This window comes from Anabas testudineus, chromosome 16, assembly GCF_900324465.2.
Source record: "Anabas testudineus chromosome 16, fAnaTes1.2, whole genome shotgun sequence".
Taxonomy (NCBI): Eukaryota; Metazoa; Chordata; class Actinopteri; order Anabantiformes; family Anabantidae; genus Anabas; species Anabas testudineus.
The window spans coordinates 13,931,715-13,957,153 of NC_046625.1; the positions used below are offsets into that span (position 1 = coordinate 13,931,715).

Below are 25,439 nucleotides of genomic sequence, written 5' to 3' on the forward strand. Positions count from 1 at the left end.
AGTTCCTGTTTATTTCTAGCAAGCTTTAATAGTCTGAAGTGATCGATCTATGTGCAGTGCGAGGTCAAGAAGTGAAACAGAGTTTGTTTGTTTGTTTGTTTTATTTACTAAAGAGTTAAATAGTTCCCTGTCTTACAACATTTTAGTTGGAGGACATGGTGTTGCGGATCCAGGTGTTGTAGTTGCAGACCTTGGCGTAGACTCCAGGCTTGTTCCTCTGGGCGCAGCCGTAGCCCCAGGACACCACACCCTGCAGCTGACCGTTGCACACAACAGGGCCACCAGAATCTCCCTGATAGGACACAGATGAAGAGAAAGACATGTTAGCAGAGGTGTTCTGAAGGTAATGTGTTCATTTAAAGAAGCAGTAACAAAGAGTGTAGTTTGTACCTGGCAGGAGTCCTTGCCTCCCTCCAGGAATCCAGCACAGAACATGTTGGAGGTGATCTGTCCAGGGTAGGAGTTCCTGCAGCTGGTGTCGCTCAGGATGGGGGCGTTCAGGCACCTCAGACGATCAGGGTAGTTGCCTAGAAAAGAAAAAACAGAACTCTGGTAAATATTCACACCCAGTCAATACCTAAAGAATCTGACATTGACGGTGTTTTACTAACTTCCAGAGCTGCTGGTGTTGCCCCAGCCAGAGATCAGACAGGTGGTGCCTGCGCTGGCACAGCTGGAGGGAAGAGACACAGTCTTGACGTAGCTGTTCAGGGTGGCGGGTTTGCTCAGCTTGATCAGCATGATGTCGTTGTTCAAGTTGGAACTGCTGTAGCTGGGGTGACGGATGACCTTAGCGGAGCTGATGAACTGCTCTGTGCCCTCGTTGACAGCGATGTTGTGCTCACCCAGACGCACCTGGATGGAGCTGCAGAGAGAGTTAAGATTAGTGACCAGCACCTTGAATTCAAAGTAGAAATCATGTGATTAGAGAAACTGTTCTGTACTCGAAATGTAAATCTAAACTCAAATATCTGTACTCACGACTTGTAGCAGTGAGCAGCAGACACCACCCAGGTGCTGGAGATCAGGGAGCCTCCACAGAAGTGGTAGCCAACGTTCAGAGAGACCTGGTAGGGCACAGAGTTCTTTGTGCACTCGTAACCTCCAACAATCTTGTCGTCCTCATCCTCGATGGGAGCAGCAACTGATGGACGTAAAGAATTCAACGCAATGTATGTTTTGCAGGACGACAAGGAAGTCTTCACATCTTCAGGTAAGTTACTATTCACAGGTTTTGTAAGATTGTTTAGTCTTGATACTCACATGCTGCTGCACACAGAGCCAGAAGAATGAAAGCCTTCATGGTGATGCCGATGTCTGCTCAGCTGTACTGCGGGCCCTTTTATACCCACTCTGCTGCTGACTAGCCAAAGGCCTGTTTCAATTATTTACCGTTATCTTGTGTGAAATCACATCTGGACGACGAGGGGCAACGTATGTATATATGATAATATGTTCTGGTGTGTCAGTCAACCTCCTGATACGTACACACAGCCCTATACATAAAGGATTTTAGGAATTTAACAACAGATATGTTGACTATCCACCTTTTGTTGTGTGATTGATTCCTCTAAATGAGATTCATAAATTAATTTAAAATTGAATTAAAGGTTGTAATTTTGAGTTCAGGTTGCTGTAAGTTGATAGAATAAATAATCTACTGTCTGAAATTAAGTTAAGCCACCTGGTCAAGATCATTTAAATAGAACATTACTGAAAATTTGTGTCCAGAAATAAAACTTAAACTTTCTAAATTTATCCCTAAAACTAATGGCAAGAGAGACATGTTTACAGGATCTAGTAACAGATTCAACATTATTTAACTTGTTTTTATTAAATTAATGGAAAATGTACATTTTGACCAAATTTCAAATACATTTTTCAGTCAATGGTTTGAATTGTGAATCTTAACGTGTTTAAGAAGGACAGTCTACTAGCACAAGAACTAAATTAAGTTGATAATTGTGCAGCTCACATTAGACTAATATTAAATGTAGCCAAGGCAAAGGTTGTTCTTGGTTTAATATATACGTACAAAAATCTAAATTGTGTGATATTGTTCAGGGTAACTCCACAGAGCAGGTTACAGAAACTAAACCTTTAGTTTTATGAGACATCCTGATAGAATCATATCAGAACTGGGCAGAGCAATATCAGTCATTTTAAAATGTATCAATCATTATTCTCTCCAGTCTGTTGAATACTTAGTGCTGAGCTCTCCCTCTTGTCTTAAACTGTCCATTCAGACAGCAGGTTGATGAATTGCACGTTCAACTGTCCCAGTGGAGGTTGGAGGAGAGACTAATGTTTGGACAGTTAACTTTTATAGGGACAATACATGTTCTAAAACGCCCAAAACATTGCCAAGAATAATTGTTATTAGGAAAGAGCACTGTTATAACACTAGACTTGTGACAGTGGATAAAGTAGCTCTTCCTCAACCTACAACTGAAGCTTTAAGAAAAAGTCCTGCAGCCAATCAGTGGAATGATTCATCATCATTAGAGAATCACTCGGTAAGCTTTAGAAAAATAAGTGAAGAAATTCCTAATCAGTCACATACACCTCATATATTGATTATAGAAATAAGAGGAAATGTGTTTGCATTGTTTTTATACATCAGGTGATCGTTATACTGTTGGATACTGTATTAAACAGCACTGAGCTAGTTAAAATTTTGTTTGCTGTAATATTTACTATGTATAAATTAGTATTTGTGAATATGTACATAGATATCTGATGATGACGTCAGAGACAAGAAGATACTTTTCGCTTTATAGTTAAGAAAAGTAACTTTTTGCGAAACAGTGTGTCACATTTAAACCTGTAGGTAGGTTAAAGGTTTGTGTTTGGTTTGTTTACTGCAAAGTCAGTTGAATTAAAGCTTTTTATTAATGGTACATGGTGAGACGTCTGAGTAAAGTGTGAGGCCAAGGAGTGAAACAGTTTGTTTTTTTATTTTTTATTTTTATTTACTAAAGAGATAAACACTTCATCAACATTTTAGTTGGCGGACATGGTGTTGCGGATCCAGGTGTTGTAGTTGCACACCTTGGCGTAAACTCCAGGCTTGTTCTTCTGGGCGCAGCCGTAGCCCCAGGACACCACACCCTGCAGCTGACCGTTGCACACAACAGGGCCACCAGAATCTCCCTGATAGGACACAGATGAAGAGAAAGACATGTTAGCAGAGGTGTTCTGAAGGTAATGTGTTCACTTAAAGAAGCAGTAGTAAAGACTGTAGTTTGTACCTGGCAGGAGTCCTTGCCTCCCTCCAGGAATCCAGCACAGAACATGTTGGTGCTGATCTGTCCAGGGTAGGAGTTCCTGCAGCTGGTGTCGCTCAGGATGGGGGCGTTCAGGCACCTCAGACGATCAGGGTAGTTGCCTAGAAAAGAAAAAACAGAACTCTGGTAAATATTCACACCCAGTCAATAACTTAAGAATCTGACATTGACAGTGTTTTACTAACTTCCAGAGCTGCTGGTGTTGCCCCAGCCAGAGATCAGACAGGTGGTGCCTGCGCTGGCACAGCTGGAGGGAAGAGACACGGTCTTGACGTAGCTGTTCAGGGTGGCGGGTTTGCTCAGCTTGATCAGCATGATGTCGTTGTCCAGGTTGGAACTGCTGTAGCTGGGGTGACGGATGACCTTAGCGGAGCTGATGAACTGCTCTGTGCCCTCGTTGACAGCGATGTTGTGCTCACCCAGACGCACCTGGATGGAGCTGCAGAGAGAGTTAAGATTAGTGACCAGCACCTTGAATTCAAAGTAGAAATCATGTGATTAGAGAAACTGTTCTGTACTCGAAATGTAAATCTAAACTCAAATGTCTGTACTCACGACTTGTAGCAGTGAGCAGCAGACACCACCCAGGTGCTGGAGATCAGGGAGCCTCCACAGAAGTGGTAGCCAACGTTCAGAGAGACCTGGTAGGGCACAGAGTTCTTTGTGCACTCGTAACCTCCAACAATCTTGTCGTCCTCATCCTCGATGGGAGCAGCAACTGATGGACGTAAAGAATTCAACACAATGTATGTTTTGCAGGACGACAAGGAAGTCTTCACATCTTCAGGTAAGTTACTATTCACAGGTTTTGTAAGATTGTTTAGTCTTGATACTCACATGCTGCTGCACACAGAGCCAGAAGAATGAAAGCCTTCATGGTGATGCCGATGTCTGCTCAGCTGTACTGCGGGCCCTTTTATACCCACTCTGCTGCTGACTAGCCAAGGGCACGTGGCCTGTTTCAATTATTTACCATTATCTTGTCGTGTGAAATCACATCTGGACGACGAGGGGCAACGTATGTATATATGATAATATGTTCTGGTGTGTCAGTCAACCTCCTGATACGTACATACAGCCCTATACATAAAGGATTTTAGGAATTTAACAACAGATATGTTGACTATCCACCTTTTGTTGTGTGATTGATTCCTCTAAATGAGATTCATAAATTAATCTAAAATTGAATAAAAGGTTGTAATTTTGAGTTTAGGTTGCTGTAAGTTGATAGAATAAATAATCTACTGTCTGAAATTAAGTCAAGCCACCTGGTCAAGATCATTTATATAGAACATTACTGAAAATTTGTGTCCAGAAATAAAACTTAAACTTTCTAAATTTATCCCTAAAACTAATGGCAAGAGAGACATGTTTACAGGATCTAGTAACAGATTCAACATTATTTAACTTGTTCTTATTAAATTAATGAAAAATGTACGTTTTGACCAGATTTAAAATGATTTTTCAGTCAATGGTTTGAATTGTGAAACTTAACATGTGTTTAAGAAGGACAGTCTACTAGCACAAGAACTAAATTAAGTTGATAATTGGGTAGCTCACATTAGACTAATATTAAATCTTTTGGTGTCTTCCTCAAGCTACAACTGAAGCTTTAAGAAAAAGTCCTGCAGCCAATCAGTGGAATGATTCATCATCATTAGAGAATCACTCGGTAAGTTTACTTTAGAAAGATGAGTGAAGAAATTCCTAATCAGTCACATACACCTCATATATTGATTATAAGAGGAATTGTGTTTGTATTGTTTTTGTACATAAGACGATCGTTATACTGTTGAATACTGTATTAAACAGCACTGAGCTAGTTTAAATTTTGTTTGCTGTAATATTTACTATGTATAAATTTCTATTTGTGAATATGTACATAGATAGAAGTTCAGCCATTTTCCTTTTAGTTGTTGTACTTACTTTTCCCTGTTTAACCCAGGAACAGTAACTTTTGTCTTAGTGCCTGATAACAGGGATCCAAAGAAAACACATAACTGTGTATTTGTGTTTATATTTTCGAGGTTAATATCAGCTTCTGTCAGGCACATGGTTGTCAGTGATTTGCTATATTGTGAACTTGTAGTTTGGCATCTCAGATCGAGTGATCTCGGATTGAGTGAGTTTTGTTAAACATCCATTATTGCTGAGTCCTTTTGAAAAACAGTAGATTTCAAAAGATGTTTCCTAGATGGACATAAATGTAAAGCAGGGTTTGTCTTAAAATCAGTGACAAGCTTTTCACATTTGCTTATTTGTGTTGGGAATAGTTAAACATAGTTAGTTAAACATGTTTGTTATGCTCCTTTTGTAACCACGAGCTGTTGCTGCAATCCAAAAATGTTTCTAATGATGATGAAGATGTCAGAGAGGAAGATACTTTTCGCTTTATAGTTAAGAAAAGTAACTTTTTGCGAAACAGTGTGTCACATTTAAACCTGTAGGTAGGTTAAAGGTTTGTGTTTGGTTTGTTTACTGCAAAGTCAGTTGAATTAAAGCTTTTTATTAATGGTACATGGTGAGACGTCTGAGTAAAGTGTGAGGTCAAGAAGTGAAACAGTTTGTTTTTTTATTTTTTATTTTTATTTACTAAAGAGATAAACACTTCATCAACATTTTAGTTGGAGGACATGGTGTTGCGGATCCAGGTGTTGTAGTTGCACACCTTGGCGTAAACTCCAGGCTTGTTCCTCTGGGCGCAGCCGTAGCCCCAGGACACCACACCCTGCAGCTGACCGTTGCACACAACAGGGCCACCAGAATCTCCCTGATAGGACACAGATGAAGAGAAAGACATGTTAGCAGAGGTGTTCTGAAGGTAATGTGTTCATTTAAAGAAGCAGTAACAAAGAGTGTAGTTTGTACCTGGCAGGAGTCCTTGCCTCCCTCCAGGAATCCAGCACAGAACATATTGGAGGTGATCTGTCCAGGGTAGGAGTTCTTGCAGCTGGTGTCGCTCAGGATGGGGGCGTTCAGGCACCTCAGACGATCAGGGTAGTTGCCTAGAAAAGAAAAAACAGAACTCTGGTAAATATTCACACCCAGTCAATAACTTAAGAATCTGACATTGACAGTGTTTTACTAACTTCCAGAGCTGCTGGTGTTGCCCCAGCCAGAGATCAGACAGGTGGTGCCTGCGCTGGCACAGCTGGAGGGAAGAGACACGGTCTTGACGTAGCTGTTCAGGGTGGCGGGTTTGCTCAGCTTGATCAGCATGATATCGTTGTTCAAGTTGGAACTGCTGTAGCTGGGGTGACGGATGACCTTAGCGGAGCTGATGAACTGCTCTGTGCCCTCGTTGACAGCGATGTTGTGCTCACCCAGACGCACCTGGATGGAGCTGCAGAGAGAGTTAAGATTAGTGACCAGCACCTTGAATTCAAAGTAGAAATCATGTGATTAGAGAAACTGTTCTGTACTCGAAATGTAAATCTAAACTCAAATATTTGTACTCACGACTTGTAGCAGTGAGCAGCAGACACCACCCAGGTGCTGGAGATCAGGGAGCCTCCACAGAAGTGGTAGCCAACGTTCAGAGAGACCTGGTAGGGCACAGAGTTCTTTGTGCACTCGTAACCTCCAACAATCTTGTCGTCCTCATCCTCGATGGGAGCAGCAACTGATGGACGTAAAGAATTCAACACAATGTATGTTTTGCAGGACGACAAGGAAGTCTTCACATCTTCAGGTAAGTTACTATTCACAGGTTTTGTAAGATTGTTTAGTCTTAATACTCACATGCTGCTGCGCACAGAGCCAGAAGAATGAAAGCCTTCATGGTGATGCCGATGTCTGCTCAGCTGTACTGCGGGCCCTTTTATACCCACTCTGCTGCTGACTAGCCAAGGGCCTGTTTCAATTATTTACCATTATCTTGTCGTGTGAAATCACATCTGGACGACGAGGGGCAACCTATGTATATATGATAATATGTTCTGGTGTGTCAGTCAACCTCCTGATACGTACACACAGCCCTATACAAAGGAAGCTGGATTTCACTATTCACTTCCTTTAACCTGTTGTTCTCTGATCTTTATTGGTAATCAAAGTATTTTTGTCTGTTCCTCTGAATCACAATGAGCCGCAATAAACGTGCTCTATTTAATAATATTTGTTAATAATATTAATATTACATTAAATGAGACGACCACTGAAAGATTGAGCAGATTGATCAGGGGGTCACTGGTCACACTGACTTAATTCATACCACTGCAGTTTCAATCATTACAGCAGCAAACTCAAAAGTTTCTATATTAATTTTGAAATATTTGTCATACCCAAAGTAAATTCAAATGTGATACTGATGCTAACATTTCTCAGAGAAGTTTCTGATTCATTTCACAAGACCTGCTGTACCTGCTTTTTAAATTTCTTTTAGGGGGCTATCATATCTTGCACATGGTCTCCTACATGTGAATACTCATTAGTTTTGCACTATGATAATCTTGAGTTGTTGCCAATGATGATGCTGAAGTGTAAGGTAATAATGATTTTTTGTTGATAGGAAAAGTAACTGTTGTGAACATTTTAAAATACAGGGAGTCACATTTAATAGATCTGCTGCGAAGTCAAGCGTTTGATTCCAAAATGATGAGCTGGAGTTCAAGTCAGTTTCAATAATTTACCATTATCTTCTCAAGTACAGTGTGTGAAAACACATCTGCAAGACGAGGGGCCCCCTACAGTATGTATGACAACATGTTCTGACACATGCATGTGCAAAAATCTTTAAACATAGGATACTTGATTTCATGCATTTAAGAAGAAATAGACCTCAGCTACAGCTCATGTCCCTGTAAAAGCATATTTTACAGTAGTTGTCTGTATGAAATTATATATGAGAAACACAATGAATGGACCTTGGATTCATATCCAAACAGGGAATCTTTCATAGCTTACACACATCATATGCATTTTGGACAGTTGTTGTGGTTTTGAAAAACTTAAACTAAAGTTTAATTCACAAGTTGATTCATTGATCAAATGCTCCTTTCACATCAACTCAACAGGACACGGCCAATGGCAAAAGCCGCCCACCCCTGCGATCTGATTGGCCACCCTAAGTGGCAACCAGAGTTCTTAGATCTCATTCGCTGATGCTAAGAACAATCTAGCCAGACAGGTAGGTTAAAGGTTTCTTTGAATGACGAGTGTGGCAGGATGTGATCCACGCTTACTTGTGTGATTTAGTGTCCAGGGGACTTTCACACAGGTTTTCAAGACGCACAGCTTTATTGCCACACCAGCACAACTAACAGGTAAGATAATAAAGACTGGAAGCATATGTAATGTTTAAAAAGTATAGGTTATGAGAAAACTGGTCAGTCGTGTTGCCAAATGAACTGATTTTAGATTTTCTCACTCTATATTTAAAAAATTTGATTTTTTAAGGGGTATCAGGTATCATATGTTCTAAAATGTATTATTTCTTCTTCTTTTTCTTCTTCAAATCCTTACTACTGTTAAATACCAGATGCAGTGAGAATTAATTTATACTGTTAAAGTTATACTTAAGAGGGTTAAATGAATCAAAAAGAAAGAATGTGACGATTAAATGACCACTAATCAGGAGAGCAGCATCTTCCTTCCTGGTCTCAATTTAGACCAGGACGCACAGAGCAGCTCACCACCTGTGTAATATCAAAGCCAAAGCAGCAGTTCCTTCATCCATCTGACCTCCAAACCACTGTTCATCACTCCTGTACAAGTGGATCCACACAAGATGTTCAAGTTCCAGATTTATTACAAACATTATCCAATTACACTTGAAATCAGAGCTCTTAGTTGAGCATAAAACTTAAGTGTGCTCTATGAATTTTCTCCATGACTTTTCTTACTTTTTTTTCTTTTATTATTCTATTATTATTTATAATTGACTTGTTTCTTTAAACAGGTCATTCAAACTCTGAGACATCACATAGTGAACAGGAAGTGTCCGGGTCACCTTCATCCCTACTGACAATATGATGCTGCAAAAAAAGGTTTTTGAGTAATATTTTTATAATTTATTAGGCTAGAAAATATCTAATTCAAATGGAATTATTTTAAAAATGCACTTGTGCATGAATTTTAATCAGGATTTTTAAATTATGATTTGATTCAAATACGTATATAACTGTATTCTGATTCTCTCCTTCGACAATTAATGTGTCTGTCACATTTTGAAAAACACAAACATAGATTTATTTCCAGCTAATTATAAAAAGTACTTGAAATTACATGAACATTTCTTATCCACATTCAACCATAACAGGAAAAGTGGTCATGGTAATGGACAAATGGATTGATATTGGTTCAGCATTGTGTCCAGATGTGCAGATTAAGCATTATACTGTATTTATATTAGTCACATTTTAAGGTGGATAACAGAGAAGTGTAATTATACGTCATGTTTATATGAACTGAGGTCTTTTTCTATGTTTCATGGACACTGTATCTGGTATATTACCAATAGCCACAGAGAACATCAGAACCTTTAACACAGATTTCACAGATCTACATCTGGTTCAAACGTTATCATACATGTTCTTTCAATTTCATAATTTTAGTCTTTGTGTGGGAGACTTCACTTGAGACCTTATTGACTTGGACTGGACTAATGATTGACTGTGTTGAATTACTCGTGACACAAACTGTCGTGTGACTACCTGCTGTGGCTTAAGACTGAGCTCCCTTAAAGAAATGTTGCTTTTGACTCCTCTGACATTTTATCAATCATTCATACAGCTTGTATACATATGTACTACCATAACTGTAATATACATACTCAGTGCCAGGTAATGTGGAACAAACACTGGAAAAGACAAACAAACATGATTTTAATATTTATTTATTAGACACAACCCAACACCACAATGTGTACACAGTGACTTTGGACTCTGTTGTTGGTTTCTTAAAGCCATCATCATCCATGTACACATTGGTCCTGCTGTCCATTTGGAGAATCGTTTATTTAGTTGGATGACATGGTGTTCCGAATCCAGGTGTTGTAGTTGCAGACCTTGGCGTAGACTCCAGGCTTGTTCTTCTGGGCGCAGCCGTAGCCCCAGGACACCACACCCTGCAGCTGACCGTTGCACACAACAGGGCCACCAGAATCTTCCTGATAGGACACAGATGAAGAGAAAGACATGTTAGCAGAGGTGTTCTGAAGGTAATGTATTCACTTAAGGAAGCAGTAGTAAAGACTGTAGTTGGTACCTGGCAGGAGTCCTTGCCTCCCTCCAGGAATCCAGCACAGAACATGTTGGAGGTGATCTGTCCAGGGTAGGAGTTCTTACAGCTGGTGTCGCTCAGGATGGGGGCGTCCAGGCACATCAGGCGATCAGGGTAGTTGCCTAGAAAAGAAACAGAACTCTGGTAAATATTCACACCCAGTCAATACCTAAAGAATCTGACATTGACAGTGTTTTACTAACTTCCAGAGCTGCTGGTGTTGCCCCAGCCAGAGATCAGACAGGTGGTGCCTGCGCTGGCACAGCTGGAGGGCAGAGACACGGTCTTGACGTAGCTGTTCAGGGTGGCGGGTTTGCTCAGCTTGATCAGCATGATGTCGTTGTCTGCAGTGTTGCTGTTGTAGTTGGGGTGACGGATGACCTTAGCTGGGCTGATGAACTGCTCTGTGCCCTCATCAGCAGCAATGTTGTGCTCACCCAGACGCACCTCAAGGCGGCTACAAAGAGAGACATGGGCGTAATTAGCTAACTTTAGGTTATTGGGTCTCCCTATTCCTTTTTAGTATCGTGTTTGTGAAGCCCTGTGGTATCCTTTGTATCTAAAATCAAATATCTGTACTCACGACTTGTAGCAGTGAGCAGCAGACACCACCCAGGTGCTGGAGATCAGGGAGCCTCCACAGAAGTGGTAGCCAGCGCTCAGAGAGACCTGGTAGGGCACAGAGTTCTTTGTGCACTCGTAACCTCCAACGATCTTGTCGTCTTCATCCTCGATGGGAGCAGCAACTGATGGACGTAAAGAATGTTTACGAGAAAGGCAGCAGAGTTCAATTAAGACAAACTTATTCTAAAAAATTAGTGAAAACTAACATGCCACTGCAAGCAGAGCCAGAAGAATAAAAGCCTTCATGGTGGTATGTGTGTGTCTAGACCTCGGTGTCAGCAGAGCGTACTGCAGGTCCTTTTAAAGTCACTCTGCCCCTCTGCTATCTGATTGGCCCAGGTACATGTATTTCTGTTTTCAATGTTCTGTCTCTAACCAGCCTGTGTGAAAATACACCTGGAAGACGAGGGTCAAAAAATTTGCAATGTTTGCTTTAGTCCCACCTCCAGTCACGTACACGTGGCAAAAGAACAATACGGGCTAAAGCCTTTAATTGAAATGGTTGTAAGAGTTTAAAGGAAATCACACAGCGTTGGTTGTCGTTAAAATGTCTTTATCTGTCAAAGGAACGCACCACTTCACTACTACATATAACTTATAGTTGTGCAAAAGCTTTTATTATATATTCACCTATGTTTCCATTTAAAAATGTTTATATTCTTGTCTCTAGTATTATTATTTAGATTTTAAAACTGATCTTTAACCACTAACAAACAGGGTAGACGCTACTGTGCAGGACAAACAGCTTATTTTTTATTCTAATCTTCTAATAAATTTTTTTAAGCCTGAACAATAATTGATTGGTTGTAATACTAGTCTTTATTTTAAAGTTACATATAAAGTGGATGTTTATAGAATACAAAATAGTAGAATAGAAAAGAAATTGTGACATATAACATTGTAACATGCTGCTCCTAAAGTACATTATTTTGTGTTTGCTTATATTTGTTCAGGTTTTCTATATGAGTATTTTTTAGGGTTATAATGATTGTGTTGTAAATATCCAATAATGGTGTCATGTCTGCAGTCAGTAGTTAATTAATTCATATTTAATCATCAGGTAAGAAATCCTAAGCTAATATTAATATTCCTCTTGTGTCAGATTCTTTAATGAGTTTTATCTACTGTACTCTGCCTCTGTCCATAGGTGTGAATGTGAGCGACCTTGACAGGCTGTATCCTGCTTTTCACACAGTGTCAGCTGGGATAGGCTCTAACACCCAACAACTCTTAAGAGGTAAAAAGGTAAGGGTAAAGGATGAAGGATGAACTCTGGCTCTTTAACATTTTAGTTGTTATGGTACCAAGAGCATTTTAGAAATGGTGTATTTTACCCATCATATCCTATTTGTGAGAGGTGTTTTATTTTGTGGTTATGGGTTTTTAATTTGTTTTAGCTCAGACATTTTATTCCTCCTGCACAGCACAAATAAGAAATGACAGTGAAGTTGATATTATTCATTCATTTTATTGAAATATTTGTCATATTTAGATATTCTTGTAAAGAATTCTTTTCTTCCAGGGAACATGCGGGACCCGCAGTCCATATAGACTAAACTTCCCTTTAGTTGGCGGACATGGTGTTGCGAATCCAGGTGACGTAGTTGCAGACCTTGGTGTAGACTCCAGGCTTGTTCTTCTGGGCGCAGCCGTAGCCCCAGGACACTATACCCTGCAGCTGACTGTTGCACACAACAGGGCCACCAGAATCTCCCTGATAGGACACAGATGAAGAGAAAGACATGTTAGCAGAGGTGTTCTGAAGGTAATGTGTTCATTTAAAGAAGCAGTAGTAAAGACTGTAGTTTGTACCTGGCAGGAGTCCTTGCCTCCCTCCAGGAATCCAGCACAGAACATGTTGGAGGTGATCTGTCCAGGGTAGGAGTTCCTGCAGCTGGTGTCGCTCAGGATGGGGGCGTTCAGGCACATCAGACGATCAGGGTAGTTGCCTAGAAAAGAAAAAGTAGTAAATAGATATACTCTTAAAATATAAAATCTTTTAGACATGTTGACAGTGTTTTACTAACTTCCAGAGCTGCTGGTGTTGCCCCAGCCAGAGATCAGACAGGTGGTGCCTGCGCTGGCACAGCTGGAGGGAAGAGACACAGTCTTGACGTAGCTGTTCAGGGTGGCAGCCTTGCTCAACTTGATCAGCATAATGTCATTGTCCAGGGTGTAGCTGTTGTAGCTAGAATGACGGATGACTTTAGAAGAGCTGATGAACTGCTCTGTGCCCTCGTTGACAGCGATGTTGTGCTCACCCAGACGCACCTGGATGGAGCTGCAGAGAGAGGCATGACAGGAATTAAGTAAATCTAATGTTCAGTTCAGTATCTTTAATTCAAAGAATAAGTCACATGCTATGATATGAAATCATGTTTGAACCACAGAAAATGTTTCACTGTCAATGTTAACAGGCCCTGAGTACTCACGACTGGTAGCAGTGAGCAGCAGACACGACCCAGGTGCTGGAGATCAGGGAGCCTCCACAGAAGTGGTAGCCGACGTTCAGAGAGACCTGGTAGGGCACAGAGTTCTTTGTGCACTCGTAACCTCCAACAATCTTGTCGTCATCATCCTCGATGGGAGCAGCAACTGTACAGAGAGTTAAGTAAATGTTAAAACAATAAATTCACAAATTAAAAATGTAAATATATCACCTCAAATAAAATACAGAAGAACTTACAGGCTGCAGCAAACAGGCCCAGGAGAATGAAGTACTTCATCGTTGTGTTCTGTACCAACTGAATCTACACACAACAGATGCAGATGCAGTGGGTTTATATACAAGTATTGTACCCAACATGGCAGCTTTTTATCTAATTTCTCAAGAATTTTTCCATGTACTACGCAATAAGATTAAACATTATCCCACCTGGGAAAGAGCAGCATGTTCAAAGAAAGAAAAAAAAAACACACGAGTCATGTTTTTTTAAGGTCACATCTGCAGATAGAGACATTACATAGAAACATTTTTAATACTAACTTAGCATTAAATATACAATTAAAGAGAAAAAAGGAACAAGTAGATAATAATCATTTTGGTGCGTGCGTGCGTGTGTGTGTGTGTGTGTGTGTGTGTGTGTGTGTGTGTGTGTGTGTGTGTGAGGGAGGGAGGCAAAGAGAAATCCAAGGTATTTGTCATGTTTAAGTAATGTATTTATTACAATGATATACAGTAAACTGTAATTAAACTACTTTAGTGCCATTAAACATTAGATATGATTTGTTTTTCCTGCATGTGGCTCAATGCATATCTAAAACCTACTGATGTAAGTAATTATCATAGTCCCAAACTCTAATGGTTTACAGTCTTTTACATGGGTAAATTACTAATATTTTCACCGAAGATGTTCTGATACCGTGAAAAGTGATGTGGATTATAAGAGAAATGGAGACAAAATATTGAGACTGTTGAGTTTGGAAAATCCAGTTCAGTACTAGCTTATTATTATTATTATTATTATTATTATTATTATTATTATTATTATTAAAGATTTAATTCTATTTGCTGGGTAAAAAAATCTAATTTGGCTGATTTGCGCTGACTGAGATCTCTCTTTGCTTTAATTGGAGTTAATTAATCTTAATTAGCTTTATTGGTTAAATATGTTAACACACACACAAGGACTTGGCATGCAACTCTCAGAACACATATTCAACTGTAACATGATACAGACAATAAAAGAATACAAGTACGGACATTATAGGAATGCCAGAGGAAACGAAATGTAAGCTGTCCCAACACAGTTACTTCTGTATGTAGGGGACAGTGAGCATGTGTAAAATTGTGTTGGGCTGAACTGGTCAATTATTAGTAACAGTAATCAGAAATCTTTAGTAGCATAAGCAAATTGACACTATCTTAATTTCTTTAAGTTTCTCGTGGGAATTTACACAACAGACTACATGTGCAGCAGAGATTAAACCGAGCTGTGTTTGCAGAACATCTCTTAGCTCTGATTGGTCCTAATCGCAACCCTCAGTGACGTCAACAGAAGGCGACGGTCCTCCGTTTGTGTATCGGCTGCTGTGCTAACAGCGGCACCAATTGTGTTTTGGGTTTGTTTTGCCTCCCATGTGCCGTTATCATGAGGTAAGAAATACACCAGTTAGCTCTTTAGTAATGTGTGCTCAGCTGTCGCTGGCAGTTCAGATAAAGCAGCTGCTTGACTTGAAGCCATGGTAGCCTGTTAGCTAATAGCTAGCTCCATTGCAAGATCAGCGTCTACTGTATGCGGAATGCGCAACCGTTGCGGATGTGGTGCAGAAAAAAAAGCGCATCGATGCGACAGAATACAGAAACCAACACAACTGAAAAATGCCAACTCAGCTATTTTGATATACTATGTAGCTGTAAGCACTGTTGTGTTTTGTTGTATTTCAGCTCTGGAGGCGATTCTGTGCCTGGGTGATGCATCTAACTGCAAAACAGCTGAATAGTTAGATGCAACCCTCGGCCTGCTTCAGGTGTTTTTACACAGTGTTTACATGTTTGCCCTGACATGTTAGTGTAAATGAAAATGATGCAGAGGGATTTAAGTGGCTGCAGTGACCAATAAAAGTGACTGCATGGTCTCATCAGACATATGATTGTATCTCTCCCAAAGCTGCAGCAATGACTTAAATAGTTTTATGAACAGTGGTAAAAACAATATTTACATATAGTTTATATGAAGTCACTCCATAGTGTGTGTGTGTGGCAGCTGTTCCCAAAGCAGGTGTGTAATTACAGTATACTGAACAGTTGTAATGTCTTTAGCAGTAGGTTCAATTATACCTTGAACGTGTATTAATGGGGCAGCAGCTGTCAGATTCAGAATTGGCCCGCCAGTCAGTTCTGCTGTAACTCAGATCTGACCCATGACTGAGTACTACGAGGAGGGGGGGCTGCTGTATGAGCAATCACCTCCCATGCACATCAAAGTGGAGTCTCCGGAGGGACCCTTTGGAGGGGGAGCCTCAGAAAATGGCTTCCCCAGGGAGGATGAGGACTCGGAGGGCAGCTGTGACCAGAACAGTGGATTACCTGGGGGGCTTCCCTTCAACGTGGTAGTAGTGCACCCAAACATCATGGCACCTGGCATGTCCTCAGACGACCTTTTGTCCATTGAACAAAGTAAGCCTGAAGATATTAAAACTATTATGAGAAATAGGTTCCACTTTTTCTTGTTTATTGGCAAACTCTGCAAAACGTGGTTCCTAAGGGAAATACAGTGTAAACATGAGCACTCAAGATATTTCATCAGCAGTGTGCAAAACAACAGTTAAGATATGCATCAATAGACTTTGTTTCAGCAAACATCAACAGCATTTTGCACAGATAGAATCACATTACTATAAAGAAGTAAAAGTAAAGAACATAAATTACTTGCCAAATAGTTGCAGTTGAATATGTATTGGCTTTGCACAATAAAGAATAAGACTGACCATTAGAAAGCACATTTGTCTTCACATGTATGTGTACATATAGCTTTTCTTGAATTTACTTTGCTCTCAACATTCTCTCTACAGATAGAGCTATGTCCGCTGCACTGGCTGCTGGAGGTGCAGGGAAAAGAAAGAGCCGTTTCAGTGGAGCAGAGCTAGAGGTGTTGGTCTCAGAAGTCACTCGCTGTGAAGGAGAGCTCTTTGGTCCAGCAGGGAGGCTCCGGCGGCGGGAAAGAGAGCGCATCTGGGCTGGAATCCTAGAGAGAGTCAATGCTGTTTCCAGAGTCCCACGTACCCTTCGAGAGGTGAAGAAGCGCTGGGATGACTTAAAGAGGCGCAATGGAGGCAGGCTAGCAGATGCCCGCCATCGCAGCTGTTACCTGCCATCTAGCAGGGGGGCCTCGATACTTGGGCGTCCTTCTCAGTCAAGCCCCAGGCTTCAACAAGCCAGGCAAAAGCAAAGCACCAGACCAAAGCCCAGTTTCCCATGTTTCCCTGATTCTGATACAGGTAAGAATAAGTGGCCTAATTACTAAATGCTTTACTTCATAGAAATTGTATATGCAGCTGTTATGTCCACTTGTTTTTTGCAGGTGTAGGAGTAGAAGGATCAGAGAGAGATGGTTTGGAGAAAGATGAAGACAATCCTGAGCGTGAGAGAGAAATGGGAGAACCTGAGTGTGAACCGGTAGACAACAGCATGGAGGACAAATTGGGATTAGGACTGGGTCTGGGCATAGGACCACCCCCTCCATCAGAACGATGGCTGCCTCCTTCCCCCCTCTACAGTGCTCCTTTCCTCAATGGCAGCCCTCAGCCCAGCAGTCCTCAGCCATCACTTGGAGCTCAGCAGGGTCCTCTTGAGGCCCCTCCACGTGGTTCCTGGCTTGAAGATGAGCTGCGGGGATTAGGGGAAGCAGCAATTCAACTTGGAAATCGGGTGGAAAAGAGTCTGCGGGAGTTTGGGGAAGGTTTCAGACAGGACATGAGAACACTTGTTGCTTCGCAAGAGGCATTAGCAGTCAGTCTACAACAAAACAATGTGCTCTTGCAAAGGTTGTTAGGAGTACTTGAGGCCCAGCAACAACCACAGCCACAGCAACATCGTGTACAACAAGCACACCAGTCACAAACATCTCAACAGCACTTACAGCCACAACCATCTCAACATCAGCTACAAAATATAGAACCACAACAACAGCGGGTGGAAACACCACAGCAGACACAACTACAGCAACAGTCACAGCAGCACCAAACACAAATACAGCAGCAGCCACAGATCACCCAGAATACTCAGTCAGGTGTAGCTGTGGTACCTGCACCATCGTCCCCTGATGTACATGGCACTTTTCCCTCTAATCCACCCACAGACACAAACGGAAGTATGCAGAGGCCACGGCGTGGAAGAGCTGTTGATCACAGACGCAGAAGACGACGCTGAGGAAAAAGTACTGAAAACTCCAACGTGCACATGACACATATTTGAAATTTCAACATGTGACAAGAGATCATGCTCTTTTTTTATTCGCAGTATTTCTGTAAAAATAGTTATTTGGAGTTACTCCAAATCATGATTCCATCGCACACTTCGGAGAGGACCTAAGTGGATAAAAACAGTTATTAAAAACAAGACTTGAGATTATAGGGTGGCCTTAACATGTGTAGTTCCTCAGATATACCTACATATTCTTGTGCTAAAAGACTTTGGGAGAGTTGCTCTGCAGAGAGACTAATTCACTCAAGACTTTCATACCCAGATCACAACATCTGTAGATGCTGATGTTTAACATGCATGTCACTGTACATGCTTTGCAGCAGATGTGCTCATGATGCTGTTACTAGTTCAGTACTGCCTCACTTCTCCTGATACATTAACTACATTGTACTTGTATTCTGCAGTTGTTACCATATATTGTAGTTATACAACTATTGTAATTACCTGCTGATGTATGCTTGTGCTTTTTAACAGCTACATGCTACATACTTTTCCAACTTTGCTTGGACAATAAAGTTACTGTGTTCTGTTCAGTGCGCTGTGAGACAGAAATAACACATTTTAAACAATTTCCAGTTGTGATGCTGGAAAATCAACATAATGCATAAATCTCGCAGTTGACTTCAAACTTTAATATGTTTCTGAAGGCATACATAAGTATGTAGGGGCTATTTATTATAAGCTTGCATGCAGTATGATGGATGTGTTTGTAGATAGTTGAAAAGAAATAGCATTTGGCCATCATCTATGTAGTTTTGCACAAGCTATATTTTGTAGATATATGTTCTGTTGAAAATGTAACTAAACTTTAATAAAAGTCAGACATTGACTGCAAATAAATCCAATGAATCACTTGTGGAGTTATGTTGAACCAGTGAACGCATCAATAATGTTAGTGTTTAAAAAAAGTTTGAGTTGAATTGTTATTAAGAGTATGTGGTGTGTAGAACAACACAATCATAGCACTTGCAGAAAGGGAAATTTATAATTAAGGGCTTCAAATTATGTTTTCTGAAACGATGAACCACGACCGGTTGTCAGCGATAAGGGTTTTATTTTGAAGGTTTCGAGCGGAAATGTGATTCCATGTTCAGGCTGGCTAGCATGATCCTTGTGTGGTCTGGACAAGGGGGTGCATGGGTGAAACATGGCCGCCGTAGACCCATCGGAGTCTCCAAAACGACAGAAATCCCCTGCGGAGGAGGTGGAAACATCTGGGGAGAAGGCCGAGGCGGCGGAGGCGGGGTGCAGCTTACACGATACAGATGAAACAATATGCGATAAAACGGCGGAGAGTCCCGGCGGTGAGCAGAGAGCCAGTGTTGGCACAGACGGCGCTTGTAATGCCAGCCATTCTGGGGTTAGTGTCGGGTCCGGTGCTGGAGCCGACGGACCGACACACAGTTCACCGGAGGACCTGACATCGGCTGAAAAAATGGCCGAGGCTCCTGGCGGCGAGCAGCAGGCTTTCGACTGGTCCGAAACTGAAGACGACGACGAAGAGACGAAAACACAACAGGAAAATACTAAGTGTGGTATGCTAACGTTGTTAATGTATTTTATCGTTAGCTTTAGCCTCCAGGCCAGCCTGGTGTGCAGCTCTTAAAACTAGTTCAGCACACTGTCAACTATGCTAACGTTATTTACCATAACAAATCAAGCTAGCATCCTGCACTGTAGGTTGTTATCTGTACTCAGGATGGGTGGCTGTGATGTGCATGCAGCTGTTTTGTTAATAACTGATCTGTTTATGTTTGTTTACTAAGCTGTCATTATGATGTGCTTCTCCTTTTCCAGACCTCAGTAACGTTACAGAGAGTGCTGAAGTGGTGCAGCTGAATTCACACACTGATGACAACATTACCGCTGATGCAGATGAGGTCCACGAGGAGGACTCGCATTCTGGCAAGAAGGACCCGGAAAAGCCGCTGGCTGAGGGTCTAGTGGGACACATCGATGGGCCAGAGGACGCAGTTGAAGATGAGGAAGAAGCCGACAGAGGGGAGGATGCTGAATCGACAGCTAAGCAAAAAAAGTGCCGTCTAGTGTGCAAGGAGTGTGGGAAGAGGTTCAACCGGCGCGAGACCTTCAACCTTCACCGCCACTTTCACGCCCACGAGGATGAGCTCACGCCCCTCACCTGTAAACAATGCGGCCTTACCTTTCAGCACCGCAGCAGCCTCATTAAACACAGGAATGAACATAAAGAGAAGGAGGAGCAACTTGTTACTCCAAAGAATGAGGTGCAAACGAAAGAGGAGGGAAGTTTCGAATGTGCAGAGTGTGAGAGGATCTTCTCTACAGTGGATAAGCTGAGGGACCACAACTGCAGCAATACAGCAGAAAAGCCTTACCACTGCCCCCTATGCCGCCAAGAGTTCCAGTTTAAAGTGTCTGTCACTAAGCACATGATGACCCATTCCCAGGAGAGCATCTTTACATGCCAAGAGTGCAATCAGACTTTCCCAAACACCATGGCACTTCGCTACCACCAGCGATGTCACTCTGCCCTCAAACCTTATGAATGCCCGGAGTGCGGCATGGTTTTCAAACACTACTCCGTCATGGAGGATCACCGTCGCAAGCACACGGACAGCACGCGCCCTCACCTGTGCAACATCTGCGGTAAGACCTTCAAGTATAGCAGCCTCCTGCATCAGCATCAGTATCTGCACACAGGCCAGAAGCCCTTCCGCTGCCCTGAATGCGGCAAAAAATTTGCATTCGCCCAAAACATGAAGGCACACTGTCGCCAGCATAGACTGCGCAAAACCAACTCGTCCGGTGAGCAGCAACTGTGCAAGCAGCCCACTGTGTCTGTGCACGAGGCTGTTAGAGGGCCAGGAAAGGAGAACACGCACCAGAGTGAGGAACCAACACGTACTTTCAACTGCCCTCTTTGTCCTCTCACCTACAGCACACCAGCTAACCTGAGATCCCATATGCTTATACACGAGGCAGAGTATGAGATGCTGGAGAGAACACCCAGAACCCAAAGGGAGAATCACAAATACTGGGAAAAAGGATACACGTGTCCACACTGCCCGAGTGTTTATCACGACGAATCCAGTTTAAATGTACATCTGTTAAGTGTTCACAAGTCTGTAGCACAATATTTAGAAAAGGTGGCAGCGCCACCTAAAAAACAGTTTAACCCGTTAAGCAGTGATTGTGTTCCGGGGAAATGGAGAAGTGATAGCATCAGTATTAAGTCATACAAGTGTTCTGAGTGTGGAAAAACCTTCCGCCATCGCTCAGTGTTAGAGCTGCACATGCGCATACATTCCAAGGACAAGCCTTACCAGTGCAAAGTGTGCGGCAAGGGCTTTAGATTCAGTAGCTACTTACAGCAACATCTCATCATTCACACAGGCAAGAAGCCATACAAATGTCCAGACTGCGGGAAGGACTTTGCCTTCCTGCAGAATATGAAGACGCATCAAAAGCTGCATCAGGAGAAACCGTTCCGCTGCACGAGCTGCCGCAAAGGCTACAGCGATCAGATCCAGCTGCAGCACCACATGTTGTCACACAATGGTGACAAACCTCATAAGTGTGACATGTGCGACAAGAGCTTTGGATTAGCCTATCTGCTCCGCGATCACATGAACACACACACAGGAGAGAGACCTCATCGCTGTGATGAGTGCCACAAAACCTTTTCCTGGTTTAGCAGTCTGCTAGTGCACCAGAAAATTCATGCTCGAAAGAGGCAAGGTTTTAGCCAGTATAATTCTTTCCCCATTGGTGCTAGGATGAGAGGCAGGGGTAGCAGAGCGAGGAGAGGTGGGAAGCTCACATGGGGCTGGTCTAGGCCTCTAGGAGGCTCAACGATGGTTAACTCTCAGCTGTCTCCATTCCCAGTTTCTGCAGTAAGAGAGGCTGAGTTGCACAGAAGGGCTGTCCAGCCACAGTCTTCCATGCTCTCATCTCGCATGGACTTACAAATCAGGCAGCAGAAGGAGCCTTGGTTATCTGAGCTACATCCTCAGCCGGTGCAATGGAAGGTTGACGGTGGAGAGGTAATGCCTGTCCCATCGTCACTGCAGCAAAATACAGGTGGACAGCAGGCACAGTTTGAGAGGCTGCAACAGACAGGCATACAGCAGCACCATCAGAGAGGTCCTGGCTGGGCAGATAGCCCTTTGACCACTCAGTCTGGGCCCACATCTGCTCAGAGCTTAGACACATCACACATGAAGGACAGTGCACCTTGTATCGTCAGCACTCATCTGGCGTCTGTGCCAAAAAAATCCAGCCCATTAGGAGTGACTGACATAGAGCAGCATAGGCAGCCCAAGGCTGTTGCTTGGAGTAGCACTGCCACAGCCACAGTGCTGGCTTCCACAAGCTCTCTGCAACATGATTTTTCTGGTCCCTCCCCATACATTGATGGAGCAGCGCTGTGGAGTGTCAGACCTGCTCCACTAGCAAATTCACAAGGCTCTCCAAACAAACTCGGGCAAGAGCTACAGCTGCCAAGATGGCCGGGTGCCCCAGTGTCAACACAAAAGGAGCCACCCACACCTCCTAAAAAAGAGGACAGTAGAGTATGGGAGATGAGTAAGCCTCAAGTCATACTGTCGACTGTTAGCCAGCCGGAGAAGCCGTGGAATGGCGTTGAGCCACAAAAGCAGTGGGCTTCAGGCTTAGCAGGTGCATCCACCTCAGCTCAAATAGACCAAAGCAGCGCTATGCCAATTTCAACTCCTGTTTCTCATGGGGTAGGTAGCACCCTGTGGGACATACAAACACCATCAGGAATTCCAAAGACTATTAACTCCTCTGAAAAATTAGTAAATAATCAAGAGTTTCAGCTGCAGCAAAAGCAGGTGTCATCTGGCTGGGCCAATGTACAGAGTCAGACTTCGACACAGAAGGTTCCCATCTCCATTCAGTACGAGCCTCATCGTTTCGGTCAGGGGATGGGAACGCCAGTATGGGGCTTCCAAAGTAATCCTGTGGGTCCTCAAACAATTCTCACTGGGCAACTTAAACCAGGGAATGGACAGGAGCTGCAGCAACAACCAATGGTAACAGGCACTCAAATAATCATAAATCAGCCTTCTCCCTTTTTCTCACCTCCACTCGCTCCGCTCCCTCCTCTTGCTTTGCCTGGCCCCCACCCTCTTCACTCTGTCGCAGTTGGTGCACTTCCAAGACCTCCACACCCAAATATTTTTTTCACACCACAGGCAGTCATGAGTGAGAGGCCACACATGCCACAGACCCTGTCCCTACCTCAGCTTGCCCCACGGACAGAACCTCACAAACTCGGACCCCGTTTGCCTTTTGCCCCAGAACGGCTTCTCCAGTGCATGATATGCGGGTGCTCCCTCCCTCGAGAGCTGGATCTACAAATGCATTACTTGCAACATGCACAAGGAGAGATATGACATTTCTACACTAGCAACAACAAGTTATGTTTTTTATCATTTTTACTATTCAGTGGAACCTCATTTATTTGACCCTCATTGGTGCAGTTTGACCAGCTGAGTGGATGGGCATTAGAAACAGAAAAGATAAACGTGAAACTTGATTTAATCTGCACACTTGATGCATGTTTGATTTAAAGTCTTTGAACTCCAAAGTAGACTGCACAGTGTTATTTGAAGTGGATGGTGTGTACATGTGTTATTAAATTAGTTTCACTTTTATTTAAATTCATTGAAGTTATCCAAATACTTAGCTGGTTTAAATACTCTCTGAGTGGTACAGATGAATGAGGTTCTGTGGTCTACATTTCATTTATTGCCAATAGCATTTAGTTTTAGATAATATTAGTACTTTTATAGTTCTGTTCATACGTCCTGAACCAACTGTGTTTCTTCATGTACAGTATACTGTGTGCCTTTTATGAGTACAGTCTGCATGTCTGCTGTCTTGGTATTCTAGGCCTAGTTTGTGCTTAAGTTAAACTCAACAATATGACCTCACTCCCAAAACCACAGAGCAACTCTTTCTACAATATTGTAAGGAAATGTAGGTTTTTGCTTTTGGGTGGGTGAAGAGGGGTTGTTGTGCTCACAGATTACACACGTCAGAATACACAATGAAATGTTGACGGTATAATATGGTCCGTATTCAGAGGAGCCAGTGGCTCATAAATAAAGTCCTCATCAGGATAATTTGGTCAAAGCGAAACTGTCTCGAAACAAAGTATAATAGTTACAAGTAAAAGTCACATCACACTAAGTTTTCTGTAAATTGAACTCTCGGCTGTTGAGAGAAAGTAGCATCCTTACGGAATTATTGCTGACACTGTTGTCAAATAGTACATTTTGTAATAAATTAAATTTGGATTTATGTTTGTCATTGGTATTTGTACAATGGCAAGGCAAAGATGAAACTATTTAAAATATATGTTTGTTTATTGAATCCGCTCAATCCGTTCGATCAAATTAAGCAAATTCTTTTGCTCATGTGTCATTACAGAAGCTCAACAGATTAATGGTCTGTTAAACGCCTACTCTAAACTGACGAGTGCCATGTAATGTGTGTATCTTACCAGGATTATTATTTCAAATTGGAATGTCCACTTTTAAGTACATTTTAATGTATTATCTGTGAATAATGAATGATCTTATTCCACAACTTGTAGATTTAGCTGAGTACAGAATACCATCTCTTCCACTATGAAAAGGGGCATTTGACTAGCTGTGGTGGCCCAGTAACTGACTGAAAAATTTCATTACTACTGTAAAATAAACTCAAGGTCCATTTATTGGTAAAAAAAAAAAGAACCATTACTGTGCATTTTAACATTCAGCATAATATACAAAAATGTGCCCTTCTACCTCTATCCACTGTTTTAGCATGAAAAGAAATAGAAATTTCCCATGATGTCTACTTACTGGATCAAATAAAACCTGCCTTTGATTATAATGTTGTGTTGCGCAGTACTTGTCGTATCGTCAACACTTAAACAGTAGAAATGGTGCCATTGTAGGTTCGGTCAAAAAGATTAAATCTTTTGGAAAGTTTTCATGTCCTGAAGGATTGGCGTCTTTTACTTTTACAAAGAGTACATGTGCAAGTGTGAAATCCTAGTTTTGAATGTCGTGGTCAAAGCAAACCTGCATCATGACTGATTAAGGCAAATTATGATATATTAGTATTTAGCTTTTTGTTCCCGCGCGGAGGAAGATCACAGATGCTCTCAGTCACTTTCATTAATCTGCTAACCTAAGAATAAAATAAATACAGAATGCTACTTTTATAAATTATTCTCATTACTTTCAAGTAACTAGGGGAAGAACAAAAGCCTAATCAAAAGTAGAAGTTCTGCATCAAATAACTTAAGTAATTGTACTTAATAAGTAAGTGCACTATAATAGTTAAACTATTTTATGTACTACTGTTGGGTAGTAAAAATATGCTAGATT

General features: G+C 41.9%; 6 protein-coding genes and 1 long non-coding RNA gene across 10 annotated transcripts; 3 read left to right on the forward strand and 4 right to left on the reverse strand.

Annotated features, from left to right (window-relative positions):
* Positions 1 to 142: 142 nt before the first annotated feature.
* LOC113169453 (trypsin-3-like) lies at positions 143 to 2,242 on the reverse strand. Its single transcript, XM_026370853.1, has 5 exons — positions 2,205 to 2,242; positions 982 to 1,251; positions 612 to 865; positions 391 to 527; positions 143 to 292 (listed from the first exon to the last, which is right to left on the reverse strand). The coding sequence occupies exons 1-5, from the start codon at positions 2,240 to 2,242 to the stop codon at positions 143 to 145; spliced, it is 849 nt and encodes a 282-aa protein (XP_026226638.1).
* Positions 2,243 to 3,003: 761 nt separating this feature from the next.
* Positions 3,004 to 5,189, reverse strand: LOC113169454 (trypsin-3-like). The gene is made up of 5 exons (XM_026370854.1): positions 5,170 to 5,189; positions 3,843 to 4,112; positions 3,473 to 3,726; positions 3,252 to 3,388; positions 3,004 to 3,153 (listed from the first exon to the last, which is right to left on the reverse strand). Exons 1-5 carry the CDS (start codon positions 5,187 to 5,189, stop codon positions 3,004 to 3,006), a joined length of 831 nt encoding a protein of 276 aa, XP_026226639.1.
* Positions 5,190 to 5,907: 718 nt separating this feature from the next.
* Positions 5,908 to 11,451, reverse strand: LOC113169648 (trypsin-3-like). Of its 2 annotated transcripts, XM_026371224.1 has the most exons (6): positions 11,336 to 11,450; positions 11,089 to 11,251; positions 10,842 to 10,962; positions 6,377 to 6,509; positions 6,156 to 6,292; positions 5,908 to 6,057 (listed from the first exon to the last, which is right to left on the reverse strand). In XM_026371224.1, the coding sequence occupies exons 1-6, from the start codon at positions 11,373 to 11,375 to the stop codon at positions 5,908 to 5,910; spliced, it is 744 nt and encodes a 247-aa protein (XP_026227009.1). In that variant the 5' UTR covers positions 11,376 to 11,450. The 2 variants fall into 2 exon arrangements, with proteins under 2 accessions (XP_026227009.1, XP_026227010.1); XM_026371225.1 differs by lacking the exons at positions 5,908 to 6,057; positions 6,156 to 6,292; positions 6,377 to 6,509 and adding exons at positions 10,104 to 10,392; positions 10,491 to 10,627 and having other exon boundaries at positions 10,709 to 10,962; positions 11,336 to 11,451.
* LOC113169649 lies at positions 6,902 to 12,356 on the forward strand. Of its 2 annotated transcripts, XR_003299575.1 has the most exons (4): positions 6,902 to 6,978; positions 8,300 to 8,412; positions 8,503 to 9,271; positions 12,277 to 12,356. It is a non-coding gene; the product is annotated as an uncharacterized LOC113169649 (long non-coding RNA). The 2 variants fall into 2 exon arrangements; XR_003299574.1 differs by having other exon boundaries at positions 8,300 to 9,271.
* A 221-nt stretch (positions 12,357 to 12,577) lies between these two features.
* LOC113169647 (trypsin-3-like) lies at positions 12,578 to 13,922 on the reverse strand. The gene is made up of 5 exons (XM_026371223.1): positions 13,816 to 13,922; positions 13,562 to 13,724; positions 13,157 to 13,410; positions 12,942 to 13,078; positions 12,578 to 12,843 (listed from the first exon to the last, which is right to left on the reverse strand). Exons 1-5 carry the CDS (start codon positions 13,853 to 13,855, stop codon positions 12,694 to 12,696), a joined length of 744 nt encoding a protein of 247 aa, XP_026227008.1. The 5' UTR covers positions 13,856 to 13,922; the 3' UTR covers positions 12,578 to 12,693.
* A 735-nt stretch (positions 13,923 to 14,657) lies between these two features.
* si:ch211-261d7.3 lies at positions 14,658 to 18,887 on the forward strand. The gene is made up of 4 exons (XM_026371221.1): positions 14,658 to 15,225; positions 15,517 to 16,248; positions 16,644 to 17,069; positions 17,153 to 18,887. Exons 2-4 carry the CDS (start codon positions 15,993 to 15,995, stop codon positions 17,998 to 18,000), a joined length of 1,530 nt encoding a protein of 509 aa, XP_026227006.1. The 5' UTR covers positions 14,658 to 15,225; positions 15,517 to 15,992; the 3' UTR covers positions 18,001 to 18,887.
* Positions 18,888 to 19,014: 127 nt separating this feature from the next.
* Positions 19,015 to 25,003, forward strand: zgc:66448 (uncharacterized protein LOC327401 homolog). 2 transcript variants are annotated; one of them, XM_026371220.1, is made up of 3 exons: positions 19,015 to 19,589; positions 19,852 to 23,087; positions 23,250 to 25,003. In XM_026371220.1, the coding sequence occupies exons 1-3, from the start codon at positions 19,202 to 19,204 to the stop codon at positions 23,448 to 23,450; spliced, it is 3,825 nt and encodes a 1,274-aa protein (XP_026227005.1). In that variant the 5' UTR covers positions 19,015 to 19,201; the 3' UTR covers positions 23,451 to 25,003. The 2 variants fall into 2 exon arrangements, with proteins under 2 accessions (XP_026227005.1, XP_026227004.1); XM_026371219.1 differs by having other exon boundaries at positions 19,016 to 19,589; positions 19,852 to 25,002.
* Positions 25,004 to 25,439: the final 436 nt, after the last annotated feature.